At 36.1% G+C, this 22312-nt stretch overlaps 1 protein-coding gene and 1 pseudogene across 2 annotated transcripts in view; both read left to right on the top strand.

Moving 5' to 3' along the window:
* Positions 1 to 246: 246 nt before the first annotated feature.
* On the top strand, positions 247 to 1848 carry LOC148957066 (uncharacterized). The gene has a single exon (XM_089092944.1). It carries the CDS (start codon positions 247 to 249, stop codon positions 1846 to 1848), a length of 1602 nt encoding a protein of 533 aa, XP_088949070.1.
* Positions 1849 to 2347: 499 nt separating this feature from the next.
* LOC148957060 (signal recognition particle receptor subunit alpha homolog) overlaps positions 2348 to 22312 on the top strand; it is a 394596-nt pseudogene continuing 374631 nt past the window's right edge. The window contains exons 1-3 of the transcript XR_016142488.1: positions 2348 to 2595; positions 3584 to 3711; positions 13559 to 13704. The product of XR_016142488.1 is annotated as a signal recognition particle receptor subunit alpha homolog (transcript). The remainder of the gene's footprint in view (positions 2596 to 3583; positions 3712 to 13558; positions 13705 to 22312) is intronic.

The following is a 22312-nucleotide window of genomic DNA, read 5'->3' as shown; positions in this document are numbered from 1 at the left end:
CCCCTCTGACTCACACTGGGCAGGGCCCATCGGCATGTGGACACGTCCCGCTAGTTGCGAGCCTTCTTCCAGCAATGGGTTAAATTGTATGGTACTGCAGGATACCATCGTGGGAGGATCCTCTCCAGGAGGACAACTGCGAAAGGGCGGATGATCCAGGATTGGACAACGGCCTCTGCAAGTTGACGGAGAGGAGTGGCTTGCCGCCGTCAATGAATCAGCCAAGAAACCATATCTTTCCAAAATATGAACACAGGCTCAAAAGATCAAAGTAGAAGTGCTACCGCGTCCGGGGACACCGACGACCTTTGCGATTTGATAAGTGTAAATAATAATAATGAATTTGCTACCACGGACGGGGAAGCTGAGGACCATCATAGGCCTAGGACGACTCCCAGACGGGATGAGAGTTTAATATCGGCGAAAAACACTCTCAATATTGGCACACTAAATACTCGGACTTTATCTAAACCTGGCAAAATTGATCTGGTGTTGAAAGAGATTGATAGATACAAGTGGGATTTAGTCGGTTTGTATGAAACGCACCTTCCTCGAATCGGAGATGAAAACATCCTTGGAACCACTTTCCTACTGTCGGGACGTACTGATGGTGTTCATCGGCAGGGTGTCGGCTTCATCCTCTCTCCGGCCGCCCAAACGTCATTAATGACCTTCACTCCTGTATCGGAAAGAATAGCGACCATCCGCCTGATAGGGCCCATCAAAAATCTCTCAGTTGTCCAGATATTTGCCCCGGATTCAGCCCGCAGTGAAGAGGACTGCAACCAATTCTACTTCCAGCTACAAAGTGTCACTGACCAGATCCCCAAAAATGATATACTTATCGTGTTGGGTTACTTTAATGCGATAGTTGGCAGTTGCTATGCTGGTCGAGAGAATGTCATGGGCCCACAGGGACATGGCCGTCTTAATGCAAGGGGAGAACTACTTATTGACTTCTGCAGGGATAATGAACTCTATATCACCAATACCGCCTTTAAGCATAGACACCGCCGAAAGGTAACATGGAGATCCCCTGATGGAGTCACCGAAAATATGATCGACTACGTCTGGATATCCAAACGTTGGAAGTCATCTGTAATGGACACTGTCTCACTCCCCGGTGGAGATTTTGACTCGGACCACACACTCTTGATGTCCAAACTCAAGCTGAGGTTAAAATGTCTCCCAAAAACCACAAAAATCCCAAGATTCCGAACAGAACTCCTCCGAGACCCCACCAAAAAAGCCACATACAACTCTAGCCTGTCTACAAAATTCCGTGACATCCTGAGTACATCCACTCCGCTTGCAACTCCCGAAGGGATCGATCGCTTGGCTGAACATGCTACCTCTGCAATCCTCGAGACTGCAAGTGACAATTTTGGTAGAAAATTCAAAGACGTAAAGCCTTGGATCACTGATAAAATAATTCTATTATGTGACCAGAAACGCCTACATAACAACAAATCTGACCGAAACAGCCGAGATACCTACAAACATGTCAAACGGAAAGTTGAGCGTGAAATCAGGAAGGCATTCTGCAACCATATCGCTGAAAAGTGCAAGGACGGTGAAACCCAGTTCATGAAAGGCAACAGCCACAAGCTCTTCAAAATCGTCAGCGAGCTATCCTCCAAAAAAGATCCCTCAACACCCGTAATCCTAGACAAGCAAGGGAACAACATCAATGATGCCAAGATAAAGCTCGAACGATGGAAGGAATACTTTGAGGAGAAACTGAACCCTGAAGTAATGACCAACCCAAATGTCCTAAACTTCTTCCCAATCATAGATCGAGACCCCCCTCCACCCCCACTTAGAAGCGAGACCAAAGTGGCCATATAATCCCTAAAGCGAGGCAAAGCTCTGGGGCCAGACGGTGTCACTGCTGAACTGATAAATGTTGGTTCAGAAGATGTTGTCAACCTATACCACAGTCTTGTATCAGCCACCTGGTCTGTAAATATACAAAGTAAAATATACAAAGTAAGTGAGTAATGTAAATATACAAATTAAGTAATGTAAACATACTTTGTAAATATACAAAGTAAGTGAGAAGGACCCTATAAGAGAAATAAAAGTTATTTTGTCAACCAATGCTATTGGGATTCAAGTTTTCCGTCTCCATAAAGATTTTGCTTCCGAAGGAATGCCACTAAATAGCTTAATTTTTTATAAGACTAGTCCAGGCTCTGTACTGTCTATTTAACTGTTTTCCTATGTTTTTAGGCTTATGCTCTATGACTGTATGGAGTAACAAATGCAGTGCTATAAAAAAATGGCATCGTTGTCTTCCATTTTCGAATATATTTCAAATCTCATAGTATAAGTTCTCAAGATATTGTCATCTGTCAACTTTTTGCCCTTGTTTTCTTTTCGTATTTTTTTTTAGTTTCAAGTCTGTCGTTGTTAGCGCTGCAATCAGTAATGTATTTTTAAATGCAAGTTCTTTTGTGTAGGCCATCTACACTGCCTGATTTGTTCTATCGAATTTCGAAATCTTATGCTATGAAAACTGGACTTATCTGATAAAGCAACGTCCACCTGCAAGTCAAGCTATACTTTCACGCCTAAAGATGGATATCTGGAAAGGTGTGTACTTAGGTATTTACCCTCACCAGGTTTAAATTTATATGACATTCTTAGACAAATAATAACTATGTAGGCAAAAGAAGTTTCTGTATTGAATGATTTTGAAATCCTAATCCAAACGTTCTAAGCCCTTGGACTAAAATATTGGCTGCAACTTGTTCTAGCCAAGCACCAAATTTTATGTGCGGAAAGTAGCTGCGTGAGTATAGATGTTTGGCCTAAGAAGTGTGAGCTCGAAAGTCTTGTTAGACATACATGTAAATGCCGCTTAATAGTTTCCTATAAGTAAATAACTAGACATAATAAAATGTCTAGACATATACATAATATAAAACTTTATGTATTTTGAACAGTGTGCTTTAGTTTTTCAGAACATCAACGACAAATAAAAAACAAATAACAATAATCATCAAAATAACTGGAAAAAAACAATTAAAATAAACTGAATATTTTTTTATATAATTATATTTAATTCCTGGAAATCTCAGCAATTTAGGATTTTATCTCTTATTTTATGTCATTTTTCAGTGTTTTAAATACAAAATGAAATTTGTAAGCGCAAATGATGCAATAGGCTTTAGAGCCTTCGGAGTGAAGGCTCCAAATTGGTGATTGGCTAAAACTTTTCCAATAATAAGGTGGAGAGTATAAAACTGTTAAAGTGACTGGATCGTAAAAATGAACTTATTCTATAATAATTTCTGCTATATCAATTTATACCGATGTTCTGTTCGATTGAAAACTTCTCCAGCAAATAATATCTGAAATTAAGAATTCAGAGCACTAACGTTTTTGAAATTCAGAATGTTTCGGAAAATAATATTAAATGTATTTAGATAACATTGCCAACTTTGGATGAGAAACACAATTTCCTTAGATGGTGAAATGTAACTAAACAAGTCGTCAAGAAGGAAACAGGAGATAGTCTTGCTTTTTAGTACTTAATTTTAAAATGTATTTTGCTTTCTTTCTTTTTTTTCGTTTACAGGTAAAGATGCTGCTGGAATTGCTGCTGAAGCCATTAATTATGCCCGAGATACAAGGCGTGACGTTGTTCTTGTTGATACTGCCGGTCGTATGCAGTATAACGAACCTCTTATGAGGGCGCTGGCTAAGGTGAGCATGTAGTTTTTCTATTGTCATTTTCATTTACAGAATGTAATTTGTTAAAGAGCCCGTAGACCCATACAACTGTATATATTTCCTTAAAAAGAATTTACTAGGGCTACCGCCAATTTTTCGTATCCCCAAGCTGTCTGTGATGAAGACAGTTGGCCACACTTTTCCGCTAGTCCAATCTACTCAGAGCTTCACTCTTCGCTTTTATCTTTTATATTAAGTGTTTTCTTATGAAAACCTCGAACCTCAATCGAGGAGGTTCACATTTTCGTAGAATCACTCTAGTATTAATAAGTTAGGAGAAAAAGCAACTAACTTTGATTATAACTTCCTTGTGTTCTCGTTTCAAGATGTCAAGGAACTCTAAAATAATGACTGTATAAGTGTGGATCTTCCCAAACAGCCAGTGCTACGGTATTAACTTAAAATATAGATTGTATTATTATCAACTATACCACCAAAAAAGGCAAAAGGACCCTTTAAAGGTTTATCTTGTTGCTTGTTATGGGTATTCTCGATATTCTGAGCAAGAGCTTCGGTCTTTACTTTTGGATCTTAAACAGAAGTCTAATTTTTATCATCTGGATAAGGGTTTTAAGCTCCGTTAGAAGATCATAATATTAGTTTAAATATGTTATGTTAGAGGAAACAGATTATGTTTGCTGTGTTTTGAACCTAAATTAATTAACAGAAAAGGATCTTTAGCGGGGTTTCAGACGTATTTCTCAATAAAAATTTGTGAGACAAAACAAAACTAGTAAAAACTATGAATAATGATTGTTTTTAACTAAACATTTCCTTGGAAGACACCTGTCTCTCCACCTTTTGCACATCCCTGCATACAATCTCGCATAAAAAATCTCAGGAATATATAATATCTTCTCTGATTTTAGAAGGTAGATGCGTTGAGAGCATTCCTGCTTATACGATCTTCCCCCCCCCCCCCAAAAAAAAGGCGAAAATGTTCTATTTTTATTTTAAAAGGCAGACATAGTTTGGTTTTAGAAAGATTTTTGATGGAAAAGTTCAATTGGTTTCAAATCCTGTTCACTCTGCCTTAGCCAAAGCTTAATTCATTTGATTTTTTTTGTGTCATGGTCGGCAAGTCATGAATTTTTCTTTGTTATATCTTTGTTCTAGATAAAAGAGAATTTATAATGTGCTTGTGTTACGGGCCTATTATGGCTGTTTCGAATACCAGTTTTAGTTTGGAGATTCAGTTTTGAAAAGACCAAGGCCAGAAAAAGTAACTTTGGCATGCACACTTCCCGTGTGAAATGTCTTAGCTCTAGGATCGATTTGCAATAAGAAACAAAATTTCTGGCTAAGGCTTTGACAAATGAATTAAAAGAAAGTGAGTTGAGCTTTCTTCTCTAAGTTCTCTGTAAGAGAATCAAATATTTCTCAGGCACTTCGGCAACTGCTAAATTGTCTAAACAAACGTGAACAAAGTTTGTCTTTTGTAGTAGTTAATGTCCGAACACCGAAATAATATTGGTTCAATATAATGCCAAAGTACTAGAATTAGATCCTCCTATCAATAAGTCGTTCCAGTGCTCTTAAATGTTATGGGCTTTTGGCTTTGTCTTAATCTACTTCCTCCGTCCTTATCTCAGAATGGGGTACCTTGCTTGCCTGGCCTCATAGTTGCGTCAGGGTGGATCTTTCATTAGTTTGCCTAACCAGAACCGTGACTTCAAAAGAGGGTTCAGAGTTTTCCTGAGGAGTGGTGTCCCTTGAGGAAATTATAGCCTAGTCAACGGCATAGCATTGCACTGGATTCTGATTAATAACTAATTCTTCTGGGTTTTGTTTGTTTTAGGCTGATTAAACTCTTTCTAGCTATTATAGTTATCTCCCCATTGCAGTATAACATTTGTAGGCATGAATATATAATGATTTGGAGGTAATAGACTTGAGACTACTTGTGAAAACGTCGACTCTTGCTGCTGGAAAAGGGGTAGGATTGACGCAAGTTACTAGGGTGTACAGGAGAGATGTCATTGATGCTAGAATTCAAGATCGCCATGTAGTAGCTTCCAGACTTAATTTTAAACTGAAATTTAGGAAGGGTATTTACTTTCCGGAAAGCCATGTTATTGGTATACTCCAAAATGAAAAGTCGAAAAGAGCTTAGTAGGAGCAGCTGAATATGAAACTGGAGAGTCCAAGATTCGACAATGTAGAGTAGGGATGGAATATTTAGGAAGTAGTTTGCGGAAGTACCAGATGGTGTCCTAGGGAAGCAAGTTAGAAAGGCAGCTAGAAATATTAGCGGAAACGCTTTAAGCTTGGTAGAAAAGGGGTGGGGTTTGTACGAGACGTATATTAGTGATAGATAATACAAGAATAAGAGGAAATTAAGGGAAGTAGAGAATACACTAAAGTATGAATTCAGATGGTATGAAGTGGACGCTATTAATACAATTACCGAGGGTCTTGAATACATAGCCAGACGGTATAATAGCAAATGTTGTATTTGCATGTTCAAACATTGAGAGGAAGTAGTCAGTTGGGACTTGTTCCAGTTAAGATGTTAAGTTCTTATTTAATATAAAGGGAAGTGTTAAAGAGAAACGGGTTGAACATTTTGAGAATGTGTTAAACTGGGGTAAAGCTATAGGAAAATATTTGGAAAAGAATGAAAAAGTTTGTGAGACTTTGGATGTGAAGGAAGGTCTATTTTGCGAAGAAGAGTTAGAGACATTTATAAAACGATTAAGAAACAGTAAGGTCTCAAATTCCGACAGTGTGGTTAATAACTTCTTTTTTAAATATGGTGGTTTTAAAGTTAGAGATAAATTACTTAAAATTATGAATATGATTTTTGAAAAAGGGGAAGTTTCTAGCGATTTTACGAGCTTTAATTGAGCCTTTTCATAAGAAAAGGTGACGTAAGTGAGTGTGGCAAATATAGAGGCATTAGCCTGGTTTCCATAGGAAGGAAATTACTTTGTATGATGGTCTTTTTAAACTTAGAGGTGCTATAGATACAGTTTTAAGAAAAGGGTTGTGTGGTTTTAGGAAGGGTAGAGGATGCATCAACCAAATTTTCACTCTTAGATTAATAAATGAGAAGTGTGTGAGTCATGAAACGTCTTTGGTCCTCAGTTTTATAGATTATGAGCAAGCGTTTGATTCAGTATTAGAAGAGCTTTAGCGAAGGTCCTATCTTTGTATGGAATATCAGATAAATATATTAAAGCGATTAGTGCTATGTTCAAGAATATTATTGCTGCGGTTAAGGAAAAGGAAATGAGGCTGGTAGCTGGTTTTGTATTAAATAAGGAGTTAAGCAAATTTGCGTTCTATTCCCATTTATATTGGTAGTTTTGATAGACTTTGTCATATTGAACTTGTCACAGGGTATGAAAAAGCATGAAATCAAATGGAAAGGCAAAGCTCTCCTTGACTTAGATTGTTCAGATTATATGAGCGTCCTAGATAAAATATATTTGTAAAACGAATGGGCTGTTGGAGGTTTCAAGGGCTCGGGGGTGCAAGAATAGGCTCAAAAATTAATGGTACAAAGGCTTAGTTGCTAAGACTAGGAATAAGTGAGGAGAAGACGTTATGTTGGGTTTTACTGTTTTATTTATTTTACTTAAAACTAAAAACTAAAAATAAAAAGTAATCCCCAACGAAGGGCAGAGCTCGCAAAGTTGACCATTTAAATAATAAGACCTATAAAGAAAATACATCTCGTCATAATCATAATAATAGTCAAAATTATCTTGGTTAGCCAAAAAACTACAACAAAAACATTAAAAACAAAGAAATGCTGGGCACGAGGGGTATGGGAGACCATCTCAACATGAGGACATTAAAATAGAGACACACAAACACGCACAAAATATGATATATTAAGATAAACAATTGTACAGTCATTCAGTTAAGAAGCAATTGAACAGTAGTAAATCATTTTTTAGACTTAGAATGAAATTTTTTGTTCCAACAATACATTGACCCAATATTTTAAGAAAGTTTTAGCAGTAAATGATCAATATGATTTTGAAATAACATAAGGGAGTCCAGAGAAATTCTTAAATAACGATATGATGACATCCTCCGGATTTTACGCTCACAAACCTGAAGCTCCGGACAAGGGATTTCTCGAGTAGCACGTTTCACGTTTATTTCAGTTTCACGTTTCGAACAAATAAAAACCATCAATTCAGTTTCTGTAAAATTTTGTACTAAATTATTGGAAACAAACCATCGATTTAAAGTAACAGTCGTAACCAAATTTTCAATCAATGTAGATGACTCCCTCCCTTTAATTGGTTTATACAAATAGAATTACAAGACCAATGTTTTCCTGCAAACTTCGTTTTCAAAAATAAAAGCAGATCTAATACTGAACCTTGATGGACACCAACATCTTTAAGGCTGTTTTAATTAGACGGATTTTCATCATCTTCTATCGTAATTTTACGTCCACCCAGGTTTAATTTTACTGTCTTTAGTAATTTCCCTCATATGCCTGAATTTTTCATTTTATCAGAAAGAATTTCATGATTTGAAGTGTCAAATGCTTTTCCAAAACATCATAGAAAACAGTGGACACAAGGAAATCGCTATTTAAGCAAACATTTATTTCTAATAAAAGAACTGCAATTGCTTTTTGGGTCGAATGGCTTACCCTAAATCGGAACTGATATTTGATAAAAAAAATTCCAAATTATAGAAATCCTTAGTTTTAAAATTGTCTCGAATACCTTGGATAATGGCGATAAAATTGTAACAGGAAAATAATTGTTTATATCAGATTTTCACTCTGTTAAGAAATATACCTGAATAAATCCAAAAATTGAAAATATAACAAGTGGTTGAAAAATCACAGTTGCCATACTCTTTAGCAACTTTGTTCAAAGTTCATCACATCCCAGTGAATTACTTTTTTTTATATTTTGAATAACCTAGTGAAATTCGGAAAATGTAACTGTGATCAGGAATACGCTCCTACTTTCAGTGAGAAGAAAATACTGTTTATGCCACCTATGAGAAGAAACATCTGCTGCTTAAATGATAGATGATCCAGCACCAGTAAAGTGATCGCTAAACATCTTAGTAACTTCTTTACTATTTATATGAAATAGCAACTCAGGATGTAACAAATTTTTATTTTCTCAAATTTTATACTTAATCAACCTCCCATTTTTCCGGGGGGGGGGGAGAAATCATAATTTTAAAACTATTTCTCGCAAAAAAATCACTCTCTCTCTGAGGAGCCTTACCAGCAGACTTCTTATTTTTTCTAAATGCATTGCATTTATTTCTGTGGGATACTTCGCTCTGATTCTATATATATAAAAAAATTCATATATAGATCCCAAGAATAATTTATCTTTCCAAGGTTTTCTTGGAGTATGTCTCTTTCCTCTCGGATTTCTATACGGGGCAAAATAAATCAAGATTTCCTATCAATATGTTATAAGACTTATCTATGGATTCGTTTAGACTCTCTTCATTGAATAACTCGAAGACTTCCACTCGAAGTCACCAAGCCCTTCTTTTAATTTTAAGAATTTTTTTCGCGACAAGTCTACGCTTTGTTTGACTTTTCCATTATACAGGAAAGGTAGCTAAATTATGCCATAATTATGCAGTGATCAGATAAGTCATTAGGTATGACAGATATACTTACTGCACTGCAAAGTGAAAAAATAATATTAATTTGTGGGAATAATAAATTATATATCCTGGTTGACATAAAACGTACATGGTTTAATCCCAGAGATAGTGGGCATTCTAAAAACTACTGAATGTTTATGTCTCTTCTAATCTTGTCTGCAGATAAGTCAGTATAAAGATCACAATTTTTTGTGGTAACGAGAAGATCGGTCTAGTGGATAGCTTTATTAAGTGGTACCTGGGCATAGGCGTAGAGTACGGGGGGTCAGGGGGCCAAGGCCCCCACCGGGTAAAACCGGGGGGGCCCAGCCCCCCCCCCCCTCTCCGTCCCAAGAAATTTTGAATTCTGCCCTGTAACGTTCAGATTATTAGCACAAGCAGACTTCACAGTATTCTTCTCAGTCTTAAGACTGATTCTTCTGACTGATCATGCAAGTCAGTTTCTTTGCCTTCCTGGCGAGCAGAAAAAGAACCTGTCGATTTTGACAGTTACAACCATAATTAGGCTTCAAATTTAATCTTGATTTGGCATGAATCCCCTTTTCCTGGAGAGTGAACGAAAGTGAAAATGAAGGGAGGATCCGCTGGCGAAGCCGTCAGTGCACAGCGATCAATTTGGACCTGAACGAACGTGAGTGTAGTCAAAGAAACAGAGGTGAAAACTTTAACAATGAAAAGATTAGAACACTATTTTCCTTCTAAGAACTCTAAAGACAGAACCGAGTTTACAGATGGGAACACACATGTTGGTATCGAAAAAGGACAGATAAACGAACAACCGAGTACTTGTAGTTTTAGCGGTAATGTTCGAGCTAGTGATGTAAATGACAAAGCAAATGACCAAGGTAGCCCTAGTTGAAGCAATGTGTCTAGTGTAGCTGATACAGTCAGTGTCAGCGATGTCGGTAGTAATAGTGCTAAGAAGGGCAGAACAGTAAAAGCTAGCTGGACTGAAAAATACCACTGGTTGCGACTTAAAACGACAAAAAACGGTGTTATGTCTACAGTCTGCAAAGAATTAGTGAATATGAAAATGTCCTTTCCAAATACTTCTTGCGATAAAGAGTCCTCTGATACTTCGTAACGAAAGGACTCAGCAACAGGAAAAGGGCGGTCGATCGCTTTAAGTCGCACGAAGTTTCGGCATTTCAAAATGCAGCTATCGCAACCACAGACTCTTTGCACCGCGGTAATGACGTGTATCAACAGGTAAGTGCACAACATAAGCAAGAATCGCATGACTCTCGCAAAGCTCTGAAGCTCATATTCTCGTCTTTGAAGTACCTTGCCTCCCAAGGAATACCTATAAGAGGTAAGCAAGAACGGTCTTCGAACTTCCGACGCCTTCTTGAACTAAGGGCAAATGATATTCAAGTTTTAGAAAAGTGGCTTGTCAGACCAGAAAAATACAAGTGGTTGTCACCTGACATTCAAAATGAAATATTTGAGGATATGTGCTATGCTACACTTAGACTCCTCACAGATCAAGTGAAAAAGTACAAGTATTTTGGAGTGGTCCTTGACGAAACCGCTGCTGTGTTCTGTAAAGAACATATTCTCGTTTATCTTAGAACTGCTCATGACAACCTCGACATAAGCGAAACGTTTTTTGGGATTTTTTGTAACTGAAAACACAAAGAATGAAACACTATTTAAGTGCTTGGGGGATGTCCTTTGTCGTTTCGGTCTTTCGTTACAAAATTGTCGTGGTAAATGCTACCACGGCGCTGCTAAAATGTATGGGAGCGAAAGGAGTCTACAGTTTCTGGGGAAGGCCCAGGAGAGAAGAACCTTATATGTACATTGCCGTGCTCACAGTCTGAAGCTGGTTGCTCAGGAGGCGGTGGAAACTAACATTAATATGAGGAATGTTACGAACATGGTCCAGAGATTTATCGCTTTTGTTTGAGGTTCCCCGAAATGGATGTCAAGTTTCAACAGCGTAAAGCTGGATGAAGGGATGGCACTCCTACCATTCTGTCCAACTAGGTGGATCTTAAGAAAGCCCTCTATCACGGCAATCACTAGAAATTACTCCAAAATAATCAACTGGCTTGAGGACTTCGGCAATCACCCAGAAAACCGTAAACAGACAGCCAAAGCAGTTGGATTTCTTGAGACCTTTACTAACTTTGATACATTCTTCAAGCTTGAAATTCTTTGAATTATCTTTACTGCAGTAGAAGACTCCAATACCGTACTTCAAAGAGTGCAGCTCCACTTGAGAGAGGCAGAGGAAATAATTGATTGCCTCTGTATGTTCTTGGAAGGTATGAGGAATGAACATCGCTTTAAACTGCTATGGGTGGCAGCTGTCTCATTTGCAAACATTTTGGGTCTCAATGAACCAAAGCTCCCGAGAAAACGCAAAGTTCCTAGTCGTTTTTATGGAAGCGGTGCTCATTACTATCCGTCTAAGCCTGAAGATACTTATCACCAAGTTTTCTATGAAGCTATCGAATGCATACTGATGGGCTTGACTACAACATTTGAACCAAGCCAAACAACTCAACATCTCTCTAAAGTAGAAGAGTTCGTCATAGGTGTATCTGACGTTTCGTACGTGCAGAACTTCCATAAAGACGATTTTAAAGACTACGCACAGTTGCAGCTGCACCGAGACATACTCCTTGATCAAGCTAAAGCGAACAAAAAGGAGATCCAGAAATTTGATGCTGTTTTCAGTTTTTTAAAAGAAAATGATTCACTTGCCAAAGTTTCTCACCAGATGGTGAAGTTAATTAGGATAGTGTTGTGTATGCCAGTTTCAAACTGTACCTGAGGAAGATCGTCTTCAGGCCTCCGAGGGATAAAAACATATCTTCCGTTAATCGTGGCTCAGGAAAGACTGAATCATTTAGTTGTTTTTTCAGTGCACAGGGAGGTCCTAGAAAGTGTTGACTTCAACAAACTCAAAGATGAGTTCATCAATCGAAGTCAAGTTTGGATAATTGCGTTTTCACTATCCCAATAGATGTAGCATGTGTTAGAACTTAGAAATGAAGGAACTCTTTGTATTCGACCGACCCGTAGCATTGGTGAGTTACCAATTATTCACGGTTAATTTTGGCACCTTGGGACAGGTTCAGTCTAAACAGAAATATTTGCTAAGTAACGGCGAGATTCTATTCATATAGTAATTTTAATCTTATGCTAAAAGCATCTAGCAATTTTCAGAAGAAGGCCAAAGAAGCCTTTAATACATTGATACAATTTTGCTTTTTATTCTTGCTCGAGAAGTCTCGATGTTGTACTTCGGATTTTTGTTCAGACACAAACAACATTTTTTCTTTGCCTCATCTCCGATAAAAAAAAACATCCTAAACTTCTAACCCGAAACTCTGTTGTGAATTTAAGAGCCTTACGAGATAAAACAACATGTAAAAATACACGTCTCATCTGACCCACATCTTCCCTAAGGCAAACACGGCTTTTATGTTGCTTTGTTTTTGGTGCAAGGGCTGGTCCCCCCCCCCCGGAAAAATCGAAACTCTACGTCTATGCACCTGGGTGGTATTATTAGTTAAAATGAGAGATGCGTAGGAGAATTAAAGAGTAGAATAGCCAATTCCCAGGGTATTTTTTTGTTGTTGTTTTCCACAGTTGAAAAAAGTTTGGAAGAATATGAAGATAATTCTGTGAACCAAGATTAAAATACTGGAAGCTACAGTGATGACAGGGTCAAGTATGGTTCTGAAGTATGGGCTCTCCGAAAAACGGAGGAAGATTTGCTAGCTGTTTGGCTGACCGTATTTCAAACAGGAAACTGCACGAAAAATGTGGTTCTATGTAACTTTCTAGGACTATGATGAAAGTAAGGTTATGATGGCTAAGACCCTTTTTTGTGGCTGAAGGATGATAGATTGCCGAGGATCGTCCTTTTTGACTATCCATCTAGGGCCAAACGAAAAGTAGGGAAAGGCAAACGAAACCCTGAATGAAGCTTGAAGAGGTTAATAGTTTTAGTAGTTGGAGATGGCGACTCTCAAAATTTTTACATTTTAATGTAAAAATTTTACATTTTTTACATTTTGAAATTCTGAAGCCTGAATAATTATTTCTAGAACACAAAAAACCTGATAGGGTAAGCATCTGGTATATGCTCAAATTCTAATAAGGATTCCTTTAACACAAAGAAAATACTAAGAGGTCATCCAAGGACTTTACCTGTGCTCCAATTCTGATTTCAAAATATTTCATTTTCTTTTAGCTAATCACTGTCAATGGGCCTGATCTTGTTTTGTGTGTTGGTGAAGCATTAGAATTAATCAAGCACTTTCTGACGCTTCCCCTGCCAAGGAACCCCATCTAGTTGATGGCATTGTCCTTACCAAGTTTGACAGTATTGATGATAAGGTGAGTTCTAACTAAATAAAGAAGAGTAAAACCTACGCTCGACTCAGCTTACAACTTGGGTAAAACAAAACGTGTCTTATCCTTCGCAACCTAAATGACGTCTAGAGGAAACTAGAGAATACGTCAATTCTTGTATAAAAAAATTTGTAATGATTGATAATATCTAAATAAAATTGAAATGTCGTAAAATCTTTGAATACGACAGCGTTTTACAGAAATATCAATATCGGAAACAAATGCCATTTTAGGCCAGTGTTTTTAATGATGTCATGACGATTCCCCCTCCTTAAAAATTCCCCCATGCATAATTTTCCCCTGTCAAATATCCCTCCTCCCGTGGAGAACTTCCGCAGAAAAGTTACACCTGACTACGCAATTTTAATCAAAATCACTTATCTTTTGGTGCTGTTTCCTCCTTTTTCAGAAACCTGGAAAATTTTCTCATGCTCGTCACTTTTGATGGTTAACTCTAAATTCGGTGATTTTTATGTATTTGATATCACCATAAGAGCTAATTCTTTTTATGTAAGTATTGTTATCAAACCCTCTTTTTATAAGGTTCTGGTTACTATTAAGCCGATTCACTGCTTACTTATCGTTCGTTACTACAACTTGTTTGAGATGTGGCATTCGAGAGGTAATATCTACTCCTCAACTCCTAACTTTAAAAAGTTAGGTCTGAATTGTTTAGTGAATGTTATAACTATAAACAATTTGGACTATGGAAACAATTTCAGTATACTAAAACGTTCAGCATTTACAGCAATTGAACCTTCTTTCTTTTACTACCTGCCTGTTTCTCCAGGTAAAATTGTCAAGGGAAGGGAAAAGGTCAAAGTAAATGTTCTTGAATCTCTAGCCTGAGGCAGATAGACTATCGTAGATGGTAGTTTGACCTCCGAGCTACCCAGCTTTGTTTTAGTGTTTATTTTGCTTTGCTTTTTCAGTAAATGTTCTTGAATCTCTAGCCTGCGGAAGATAGACTATCGTAGATGGTAGTTTGACCTCCGAGCTACCCAGCTTTGTTTTAGTGTTTATTTTGCTTTGCTTTTTCAGCTTGTTTATAGAAGCTATAACCTATTTGATAATTCTATTGCCAAAAATCAATTTGAGTCACTGCCAAAATCAATTTGAGTCACTCACAGGGGATCAAATGATCTCCTTTGAGCGGAGAAACAAACAGAATAAAGAACTTGGGGACCAAAAAGTAGTTTTGAGGAAGCCAAAGGAAAGACAGCTAACATTGGGAAAAAATGTGCGTGGGAGGGGGCCTAAGGAGGGAAAACCATGGAAAATTATACGTTGGCCCATGGTTGGCTGACACTCAATAGGTTTTGGCCTTTATAAGGGGCAATATAAGTTCTCTGTCATGCATGACCACTTTCCTATTTTCCACTAACTTTTTTCTATATGACTTGGTTAGAGTAAAAATATCGACTTCTTTGTAGTAATGAATGGTAGGTAAATAGCGATCCCCTTCAATAACGAAACCATAAGAACCTAAATATTGATAACATTAATTGAAGAATCAGGTTTTATTCCAAATGTGTATTTGTTTCGAATTTGAGCTGAACATCCCAAGTTAATAGCGCGTAAGAAAGTTCGCATAATTATAGAAAAAGGAGGAAAACCACTTAAAAGGGGGATAATCTTGATTACGTCATCAAATTAAGCAAGCCTGAGTACCGTTGAGCCGATATCTGAAGCCACTATAATGAGAAATATTAAATTTTAAATTTTGCTTCAGAACGGGTGCATGTTTTTGGGTGTTTTCCATTATTATTATTTTTGTACCGGGAGTGTTAGTATTGACCGTGTTGCCCACTTTGAAAAAAAAATTATTTTTTATAGTTAGGAAGTTTTAAGCTGTCAAATATATCGGTTTTGCTATTCAAAAATGAATTAAATTATCAACATTACTCAGTAATGTTCACACTTACAGCCTTTCTCAATAGAATTTCTAGAAAAGATTAGTAAAAGAAAGGATTTCTAGAAAGGGTAGTAAAGAAAGGATTAGAGAAATCTAGAAAAGATTTCTAGAAAGGATAAGTCTAGGATTTCTAGTTCCCAGCACTAGAAATCCTTATTTGATTTTCTTAACCTTAGTTTCGATGATATACTTTGAACCAAATACTTTGTAAATGCTTTACTTTTTAAGATTGCAGAGTCTGAAAGCTTTAAATATATTGTTGTTTGACAACCAAGTTAAAAAATATTAATATAATATCCATCCAACGCCTTGGCATTGCTCAATAGAACTGAACGCTAGGAGTTCCTATCTTAATTTTCATAAGTTGGCTATTGTTTCGTGTATTTTTTTAATTACCTTATTTTTTAGTGTTTATATACTATTAACTTACTTGACATACATTTTTTATCGCCTTTCAAACAATTTTTTCTTTAAGCATTGCGACCCATCGAAAACCAGACAGAGAGCATTGAAATATTGATTTTTTTTTTTGTTTCATGAAATGTGATTAAATAAACAGTTTTTTAAAAACTAAAAGTAGGAAGTAACCTTGAAACTTAAAACAGTATTAAAACTCTATCCAAAGCAATATCCAAGCTCTTGTTTGTAGTGAAACTATATGCGTATTGAAAAAGTTTAAAAAGAACTAATAAATTAAACTGAAAATTTGACGTATAATGATATTAATTGCTGAAAGCTCATCAGTTCAAAATTTCAATTTAATTTTAATGTTTATTTTCAATAGAAATGAAAATCTTGTAATAAAACTGGTTTTCAGTAGAGCGTCATTGACGCAGAAGATTTTAGACTTTTACAGTGAGAGAAGGAGGTGATACCCGAACTCTTGTTTGTAGTGATTTTTGTTCGTTTCAAGCTTGATTTGCATATTTAATTTAAGTTTCACTCGTTATATAAGGGGAACAACGCCTTGGCATTGCTCAATAGAACTGAACGCTAGGAGTTCCTATCTTAGTTTTCATAAGTTGGCTATTGTTTCGTGTATTTTTTTAATTACCTTATTTTTTAATGTTTATATACTATTAATTTACTTGACATATATTTTTTTTCGCCTTTCAAACAATTTTTTCTTTAAGCATTGCGACCCATCTAAAACCAGACAGAGAGCATTGAAATATTGATTTTATTTTTTTTTCAAGAAATGTGATTAAATAAACAATTTTTTTCAAAACTAAAAGTAGGAAGTAACCTTGAAACTTAAAACAGTATCAAAACTCTATCCAAAGCAGTATCCAAACTCTTGTTTGTAGAGATGCTATATGCGTCTTGAACAATTTTAAAAAGAACTAATAAATTAAACTGAAAATTTGACGTATAATGACATTAATTGCTGAAAGCTCATCAGTTCAAAATTTCAATATAATTTTAATGTTTATTTTCAATAGCAATGAAAATTTTGTCATAAAACTGGTTTTCTGTAAAGTGCCATTGACGCAGTAGGTTTTAGACTTTTATAGTGAGGGAAGGAGGCGATACCCGAACTAGACCCCGGCGCCGCGCCGATGAGGGAAGACCGGCGGTGGCGGCGGGGCCAAAAAAAACAGCACGCCGTGCCGCCGGTAAGACGCCGGCGGCGCGCCGCCGGCGCGATCAATGTTGACCGCAAACATTAATGTTTTCATCAGTCTTTCTCAAATCACAGCTTCAATTTACAACAGATTCGAGCCTATTCATGAGTTCAAAAATTCACAAGTCGCTGGCTGGAAACTGGTCTTCTTCGTTATTCATCAAGAGAAGTAGAAATCTGGTAGAAACGAAATGTCTATGGCATTTCAGAACCTTTGCATAATACGAGTAGTTGAAGTATCTATTAGCTATGTATTCTTAACATAAATAATTATCAAAATTAGTAGTTTTTTTCATCGTGCATTACTGCACATAAAACTTCAAATACTGTATCACAAAATTCGTCAGTTATCTGGATAAAAACGTTGAATATAACTTTGACTTAGAAGCTTAATTTTTTCATACTGCCCTTTGCCTATATCTGTTTTGTCACATTTAAAATAGTTGAAATGGGCGACTTTGATATTGATTGTTTTTTGTTTGTTTCCTCTTTTGGATTCCTAAGAAGCCTTCTTGTATTAAAACTGGTTTTTAATTACAATTTAAAAAAAAATGCATTTTAATGTTTTTTTTGGCTTCTTTATAGAATATATGTCATGTAGGCTAAGGCTGAACTGCTGCTTTTTTATCGCTTTTGGCTGCTCTTTTGGATATTATTCATTTTTTCTTTTGGGGATTCATTCCAAATTATAAACTGATAAATACTTAATATCTGTCAAATTATAAACTGTATCTAAAAGGAGTAAATTTATCAAATTGAAAAATACATAATGAACACTTCACATGAGAACACTTCCATTACAATGACACAAAAAACACTTAATAGTTTATTGGCTATGAAGAAAAATGAAGTACTAGCTATTTTCTTTTGTAAAAAATGAAAAGCTCATCCGTTTTAAGTGTAATTAAATGAAATGATATGCAGACTGAAGTAGCTCCAGGAAGATGTTGAAATGTTCATCCTAGTTCGTCACTTTTAATCCAAGCAAAATGTTAGGACACTTAGTATCAGTTATTGAGTTTAAGCTTTGATTTTCAAATGCTTACAAGAATTACCAAATTTAAGAAACTCGCAACAATAAGTCACCTGTGGTCAAAATACTTAGACTCCTCTTTGATCCCCACCCAGGCTCAAAGCTTCTGCTATGGTCATTTGCATGAAAATCTCCAAAGAATTTCTTTTAAAAATAGCTGTCAAGCATAGTTAAGGGTATTTAGACTTTTTTGCTTTTCTTCAAAGCTTTGAAAAAACTGTTATAATATTCCAAATGTTACATTTGTACATATTTTTGGTAATCATTTGTGGGGTGATCGAATTTTCTAAACCACTGTAGATACGTAAGAACGTTGCAACATCTAGTACCCCGAGGTCATAAGACTGTCAAAGACTCCTCCTTTAACCTCCCAAATTGAAAGCTTTTATTATGACCTGGCCTTTTAGTGTAACTTGGGCACTGGACCACGGGCGCCATTGTTACTCGAGCGCAACGTTAGGTGGGGATGTCGATATCGCTTTCGTCACACCAATTCGTTTAGTGTGAATCTGCCTGGTACACATGAATGAATTTTTTCAAAGTAAACCCGTTTCATCAATAGGAAACAAACCGGATTGGCCACATATGTCCCTTTCCCTTTGGACGATAAAACCATGCAAGTGCTGCATCAAGTATAACTCACGAAAATATTGTTAATTTTGTCAACTTTTTGGTGTTATGGGGGGAGTTAATCTGTTATGGGGGGAATAATTGAATAGGTTGGGGATTCTGTTGCTAATTAACTTTAAGGTCGCACCATTTGTGGCGTTAGCCGTGGCGTTAATAGAGCGTTATCTGTGCCGTTATGTGCCGCGCCACTCCCTAATGGGAGAAATGAAAATGGGTTAACTAATGAATTGACCAACTTGATCAGAGAGGCTTCAATCCGAAATTACAACCGTGCTAGACATTACCTTTAGACTCTGCCAAACGTGGCCTTTAAACTAGACCAAATATCATGGGGGGAGTTAGAAATAGGGAACTAGTCAAATGAGTCTCATAAACATTCTTCATAGGTCATCGGATTCCTGGGAGCGTTCCAATGGATAACATACGAACTAGAGGGCTACTCTTGAAATCTAGATACGAACATATAAAATAAAACTGTAAAAATAGAAAAGTAATAGGTTTATTAGACTTACATGATTAAACATACGGCATCGAACTTCAGTATGCAAAGGCAAATACAGCAATGTTTCATACAGGAATGACAGTAATATAATGATCACGTAATGCTCATAACATGATAATGCCCCGAAAAACACCTCTTCACTACCCTATAACACGAAGTTTGCTTCTGAGCAATAGTCACTAATTTACTGATTGGTTCATCTCCACACGGAGGGCCCGTCTCTTTACTCTTATGCTGGCAAAATCAGACTATTATGCTGACAAACTATCCAATGGTTTTTTCCGCGATATTCTGATCATTAAACATGCACATTCCTGAGAGTACTTCTAAAGCTACCAAACTAAGTTTAAAACAATGTCCCACTCTGTTTTTCAAAATACTTCTGCGAAATTCTAATCCATCTCATTAGTATTATACTTGCAAAAAACCCGTATTTTTCAGCTTTTCAGATCTGTCAAAAGCGCTTGGAAATGTTTGCGGTTTCTTTGTTTTGTAGAACAAAGAATGCGGATCTATACAGAGTATTCATGAAGTTCTTGGTATTTGAAATTAATCACCTTTTGCTTTGAACTTTTTAAAGGGATATTTGGCTGATAAATAAATGAGAATTTAAGGCAGATTTCCAAGCTTAATTAAGGGGGTTTGATTTGCATCGGAAGCGTATTTAAAATAAGGTAAACTTTTCATATTTTAAAGTAAAACATTGTACATGGTACATATCACCCATCCCGTTTTTGAATAACGTCCCGTTATTAGTATTTGCTTGCCTTCGGGTTTTTAAATTATTTTGAAATTTGTTTTATACAATTTCAACTGATTTTATGTCATTATGAGTCTATTTGCTCTTAAGCGATTAAAATTCTTTGTATATTACTTTTCTTACTTTAAGTCTGCTAAGTTCCTCTACCGGACTAAGATAGCTACTTACACCAAGGGTTTTTTTTTTCTTTTCTACATCTAACACTGATAATTCCTATATTTCTAACAATATTTGGTAAGCTTGATCTTATTCTACTACTGATAGAAAAAATTTTTTTTTTCAAGATTATCTTTAAATTCTTTCTACCTATTAGATTGACTCAATGATATAAAAATAATACACATAATGCCACCTGAGTAAGTAGTTATACCTTCATGAATAATTTACAAAATCTCTATATTTTATTACCATTCTAACTTTTAGTAAAGATATTTTCAACCTTGTTGTTCGTTATGTAAACAACAATAATATAATACTAATATCGTTAAGTTGTCAAAGTTAAATAAAACGTGATATAAGTTTACAGATATTTTACCACTATACGTGTCATTTAGTGTACTCGCTTTTTCTTCTGTAAATTGTGGTCCTTTGCTAGTATTGTTGAAACAGAAAAGATACTTCATATATAGTTTCTTCACAGATTAGTGTCTCATTGTAGATGCGTTCATCTCAGACGAAATGATTAAATCTCTGATTGCAGGTGCGTAGAATTTCACCATTATGGTTCGTTTTCACCTGTTGTATTTAAATGTCTTGTAGGGTGATTTGTTGTTAAAGTCTTGAGCACTGGGATTATGTTGCTGATAGAAGTGTTGATTATTTGAAGACCACAGGATATGGCGTACTGTCTTTGGGTTATCTTCAATTATGTAGAGAATGTATTTGTTGGTAAAACTGTTTCTTCGTGCACTTAAATATTATAGTTTATAAAATTGTTCATGCATGGCTAGTTTCCATTAGCTTATATGATGATTCCTTGGTAAATCGTGGGGGAATGACGTTTGAACTTGGAGCGCGTCGACATCAAACTTTAGTAACTCCTTTAGTATACTGTCTGTGATTCGTGGTAGGAGTACATTGTCACACAGGGGTTGTCACTAGAATTATTTTGATTTCAATGATTCGGTTTTTCAAGTTCATATTTCAAAATTATCTCATAATGTTTACGGTAATGTCTCTATTGTCTTTATGACTTTGTAATGTAGAAATATTCGAAGGTGACTTGAAGTGTAAATCGTCGATGTGTAAAGCTTTTCTTACCTTGATTCTTTAACACACTCACCGTGGTAAAGTGGGATCTTCGATTTTATTATTGAAGATTATATTTTCATTTACGTCTTATGTTTGATAATAGGATTCTAAGATGGTTATGTTTATAAGGTACTGGATATTTGAGATTTTTTACCTGATATATAATGCAATTTGTAATTGAAGACATTACTCTTTGTCGAACAATCATCGTTTTCTTGATCGAAATGTATCCTTAATTTGGTGTGCGAAGCTCGGATCAGATTACCTTCGGCTTCGTGGCTAGTACTGTTCGTTTGTTGAGATGTGACGAAAATAGGTACTACTGAGGTATGCTTGCACTGGTTTATGCATTGTCCTGATTAGTACGTCGTCCCAATTCCTGAAATAAAATAATTCGGCAGAATCACATGTTCTTACGATGAGTAATCATGACACCAGTGGGTCATATATCAACTGGGTACATTTTATTCTATAAGGCAACTTAAATGCACTGACATTATTATACACACATTGATTTTTACGAAATGACATTTTTATTACCCATGTGGGAGCACTTATGAGGCTTCCCTTGGAAATTCCTAAACATAGAAATTTCTCCTAGGTTATCATAATAATGATACAGGAAATTAATTTTTGTGAAGAAAGGTTTCTCATTATGCTCCTTAGCATACGCTATTATATACACTTTATTTAAGTCTCTTTTAACGTCTAACTATTTTTATATAGACTTATAATAATTATTTAAACAACTTTTACGCTACATCATTAAATTTTGAGGTCTGGCTTTACAACACATTTCATGCCTGCACTGTTCACGCACAACCGTGCTGTAAAAGAAACGCATGTTGCAGCGTCATAGCCACACGGTTTTACGTAAA

This window comes from Artemia sp. Qi Xiang Cuo, chromosome 1 (assembly GCF_049724085.1).
Source record: "Artemia sp. Qi Xiang Cuo chromosome 1, ASM4972408v1, whole genome shotgun sequence".
NCBI classification, from domain to species: Eukaryota; Metazoa; Arthropoda; class Branchiopoda; order Anostraca; family Artemiidae; genus Artemia; species Artemia sp. Qi Xiang Cuo.
Note: the sequence above shows the minus strand (reverse complement) of the source record. Positions and strands in the feature narration are given on the sequence as shown.

Coding starts and splice junctions, on each gene's coding strand:
- LOC148957066 (XM_089092944.1), top strand. CDS start 247: ATGAACACAGGCTCAAAAGATCAAAGTAGAAGTGCTACCGCGTCCGGG.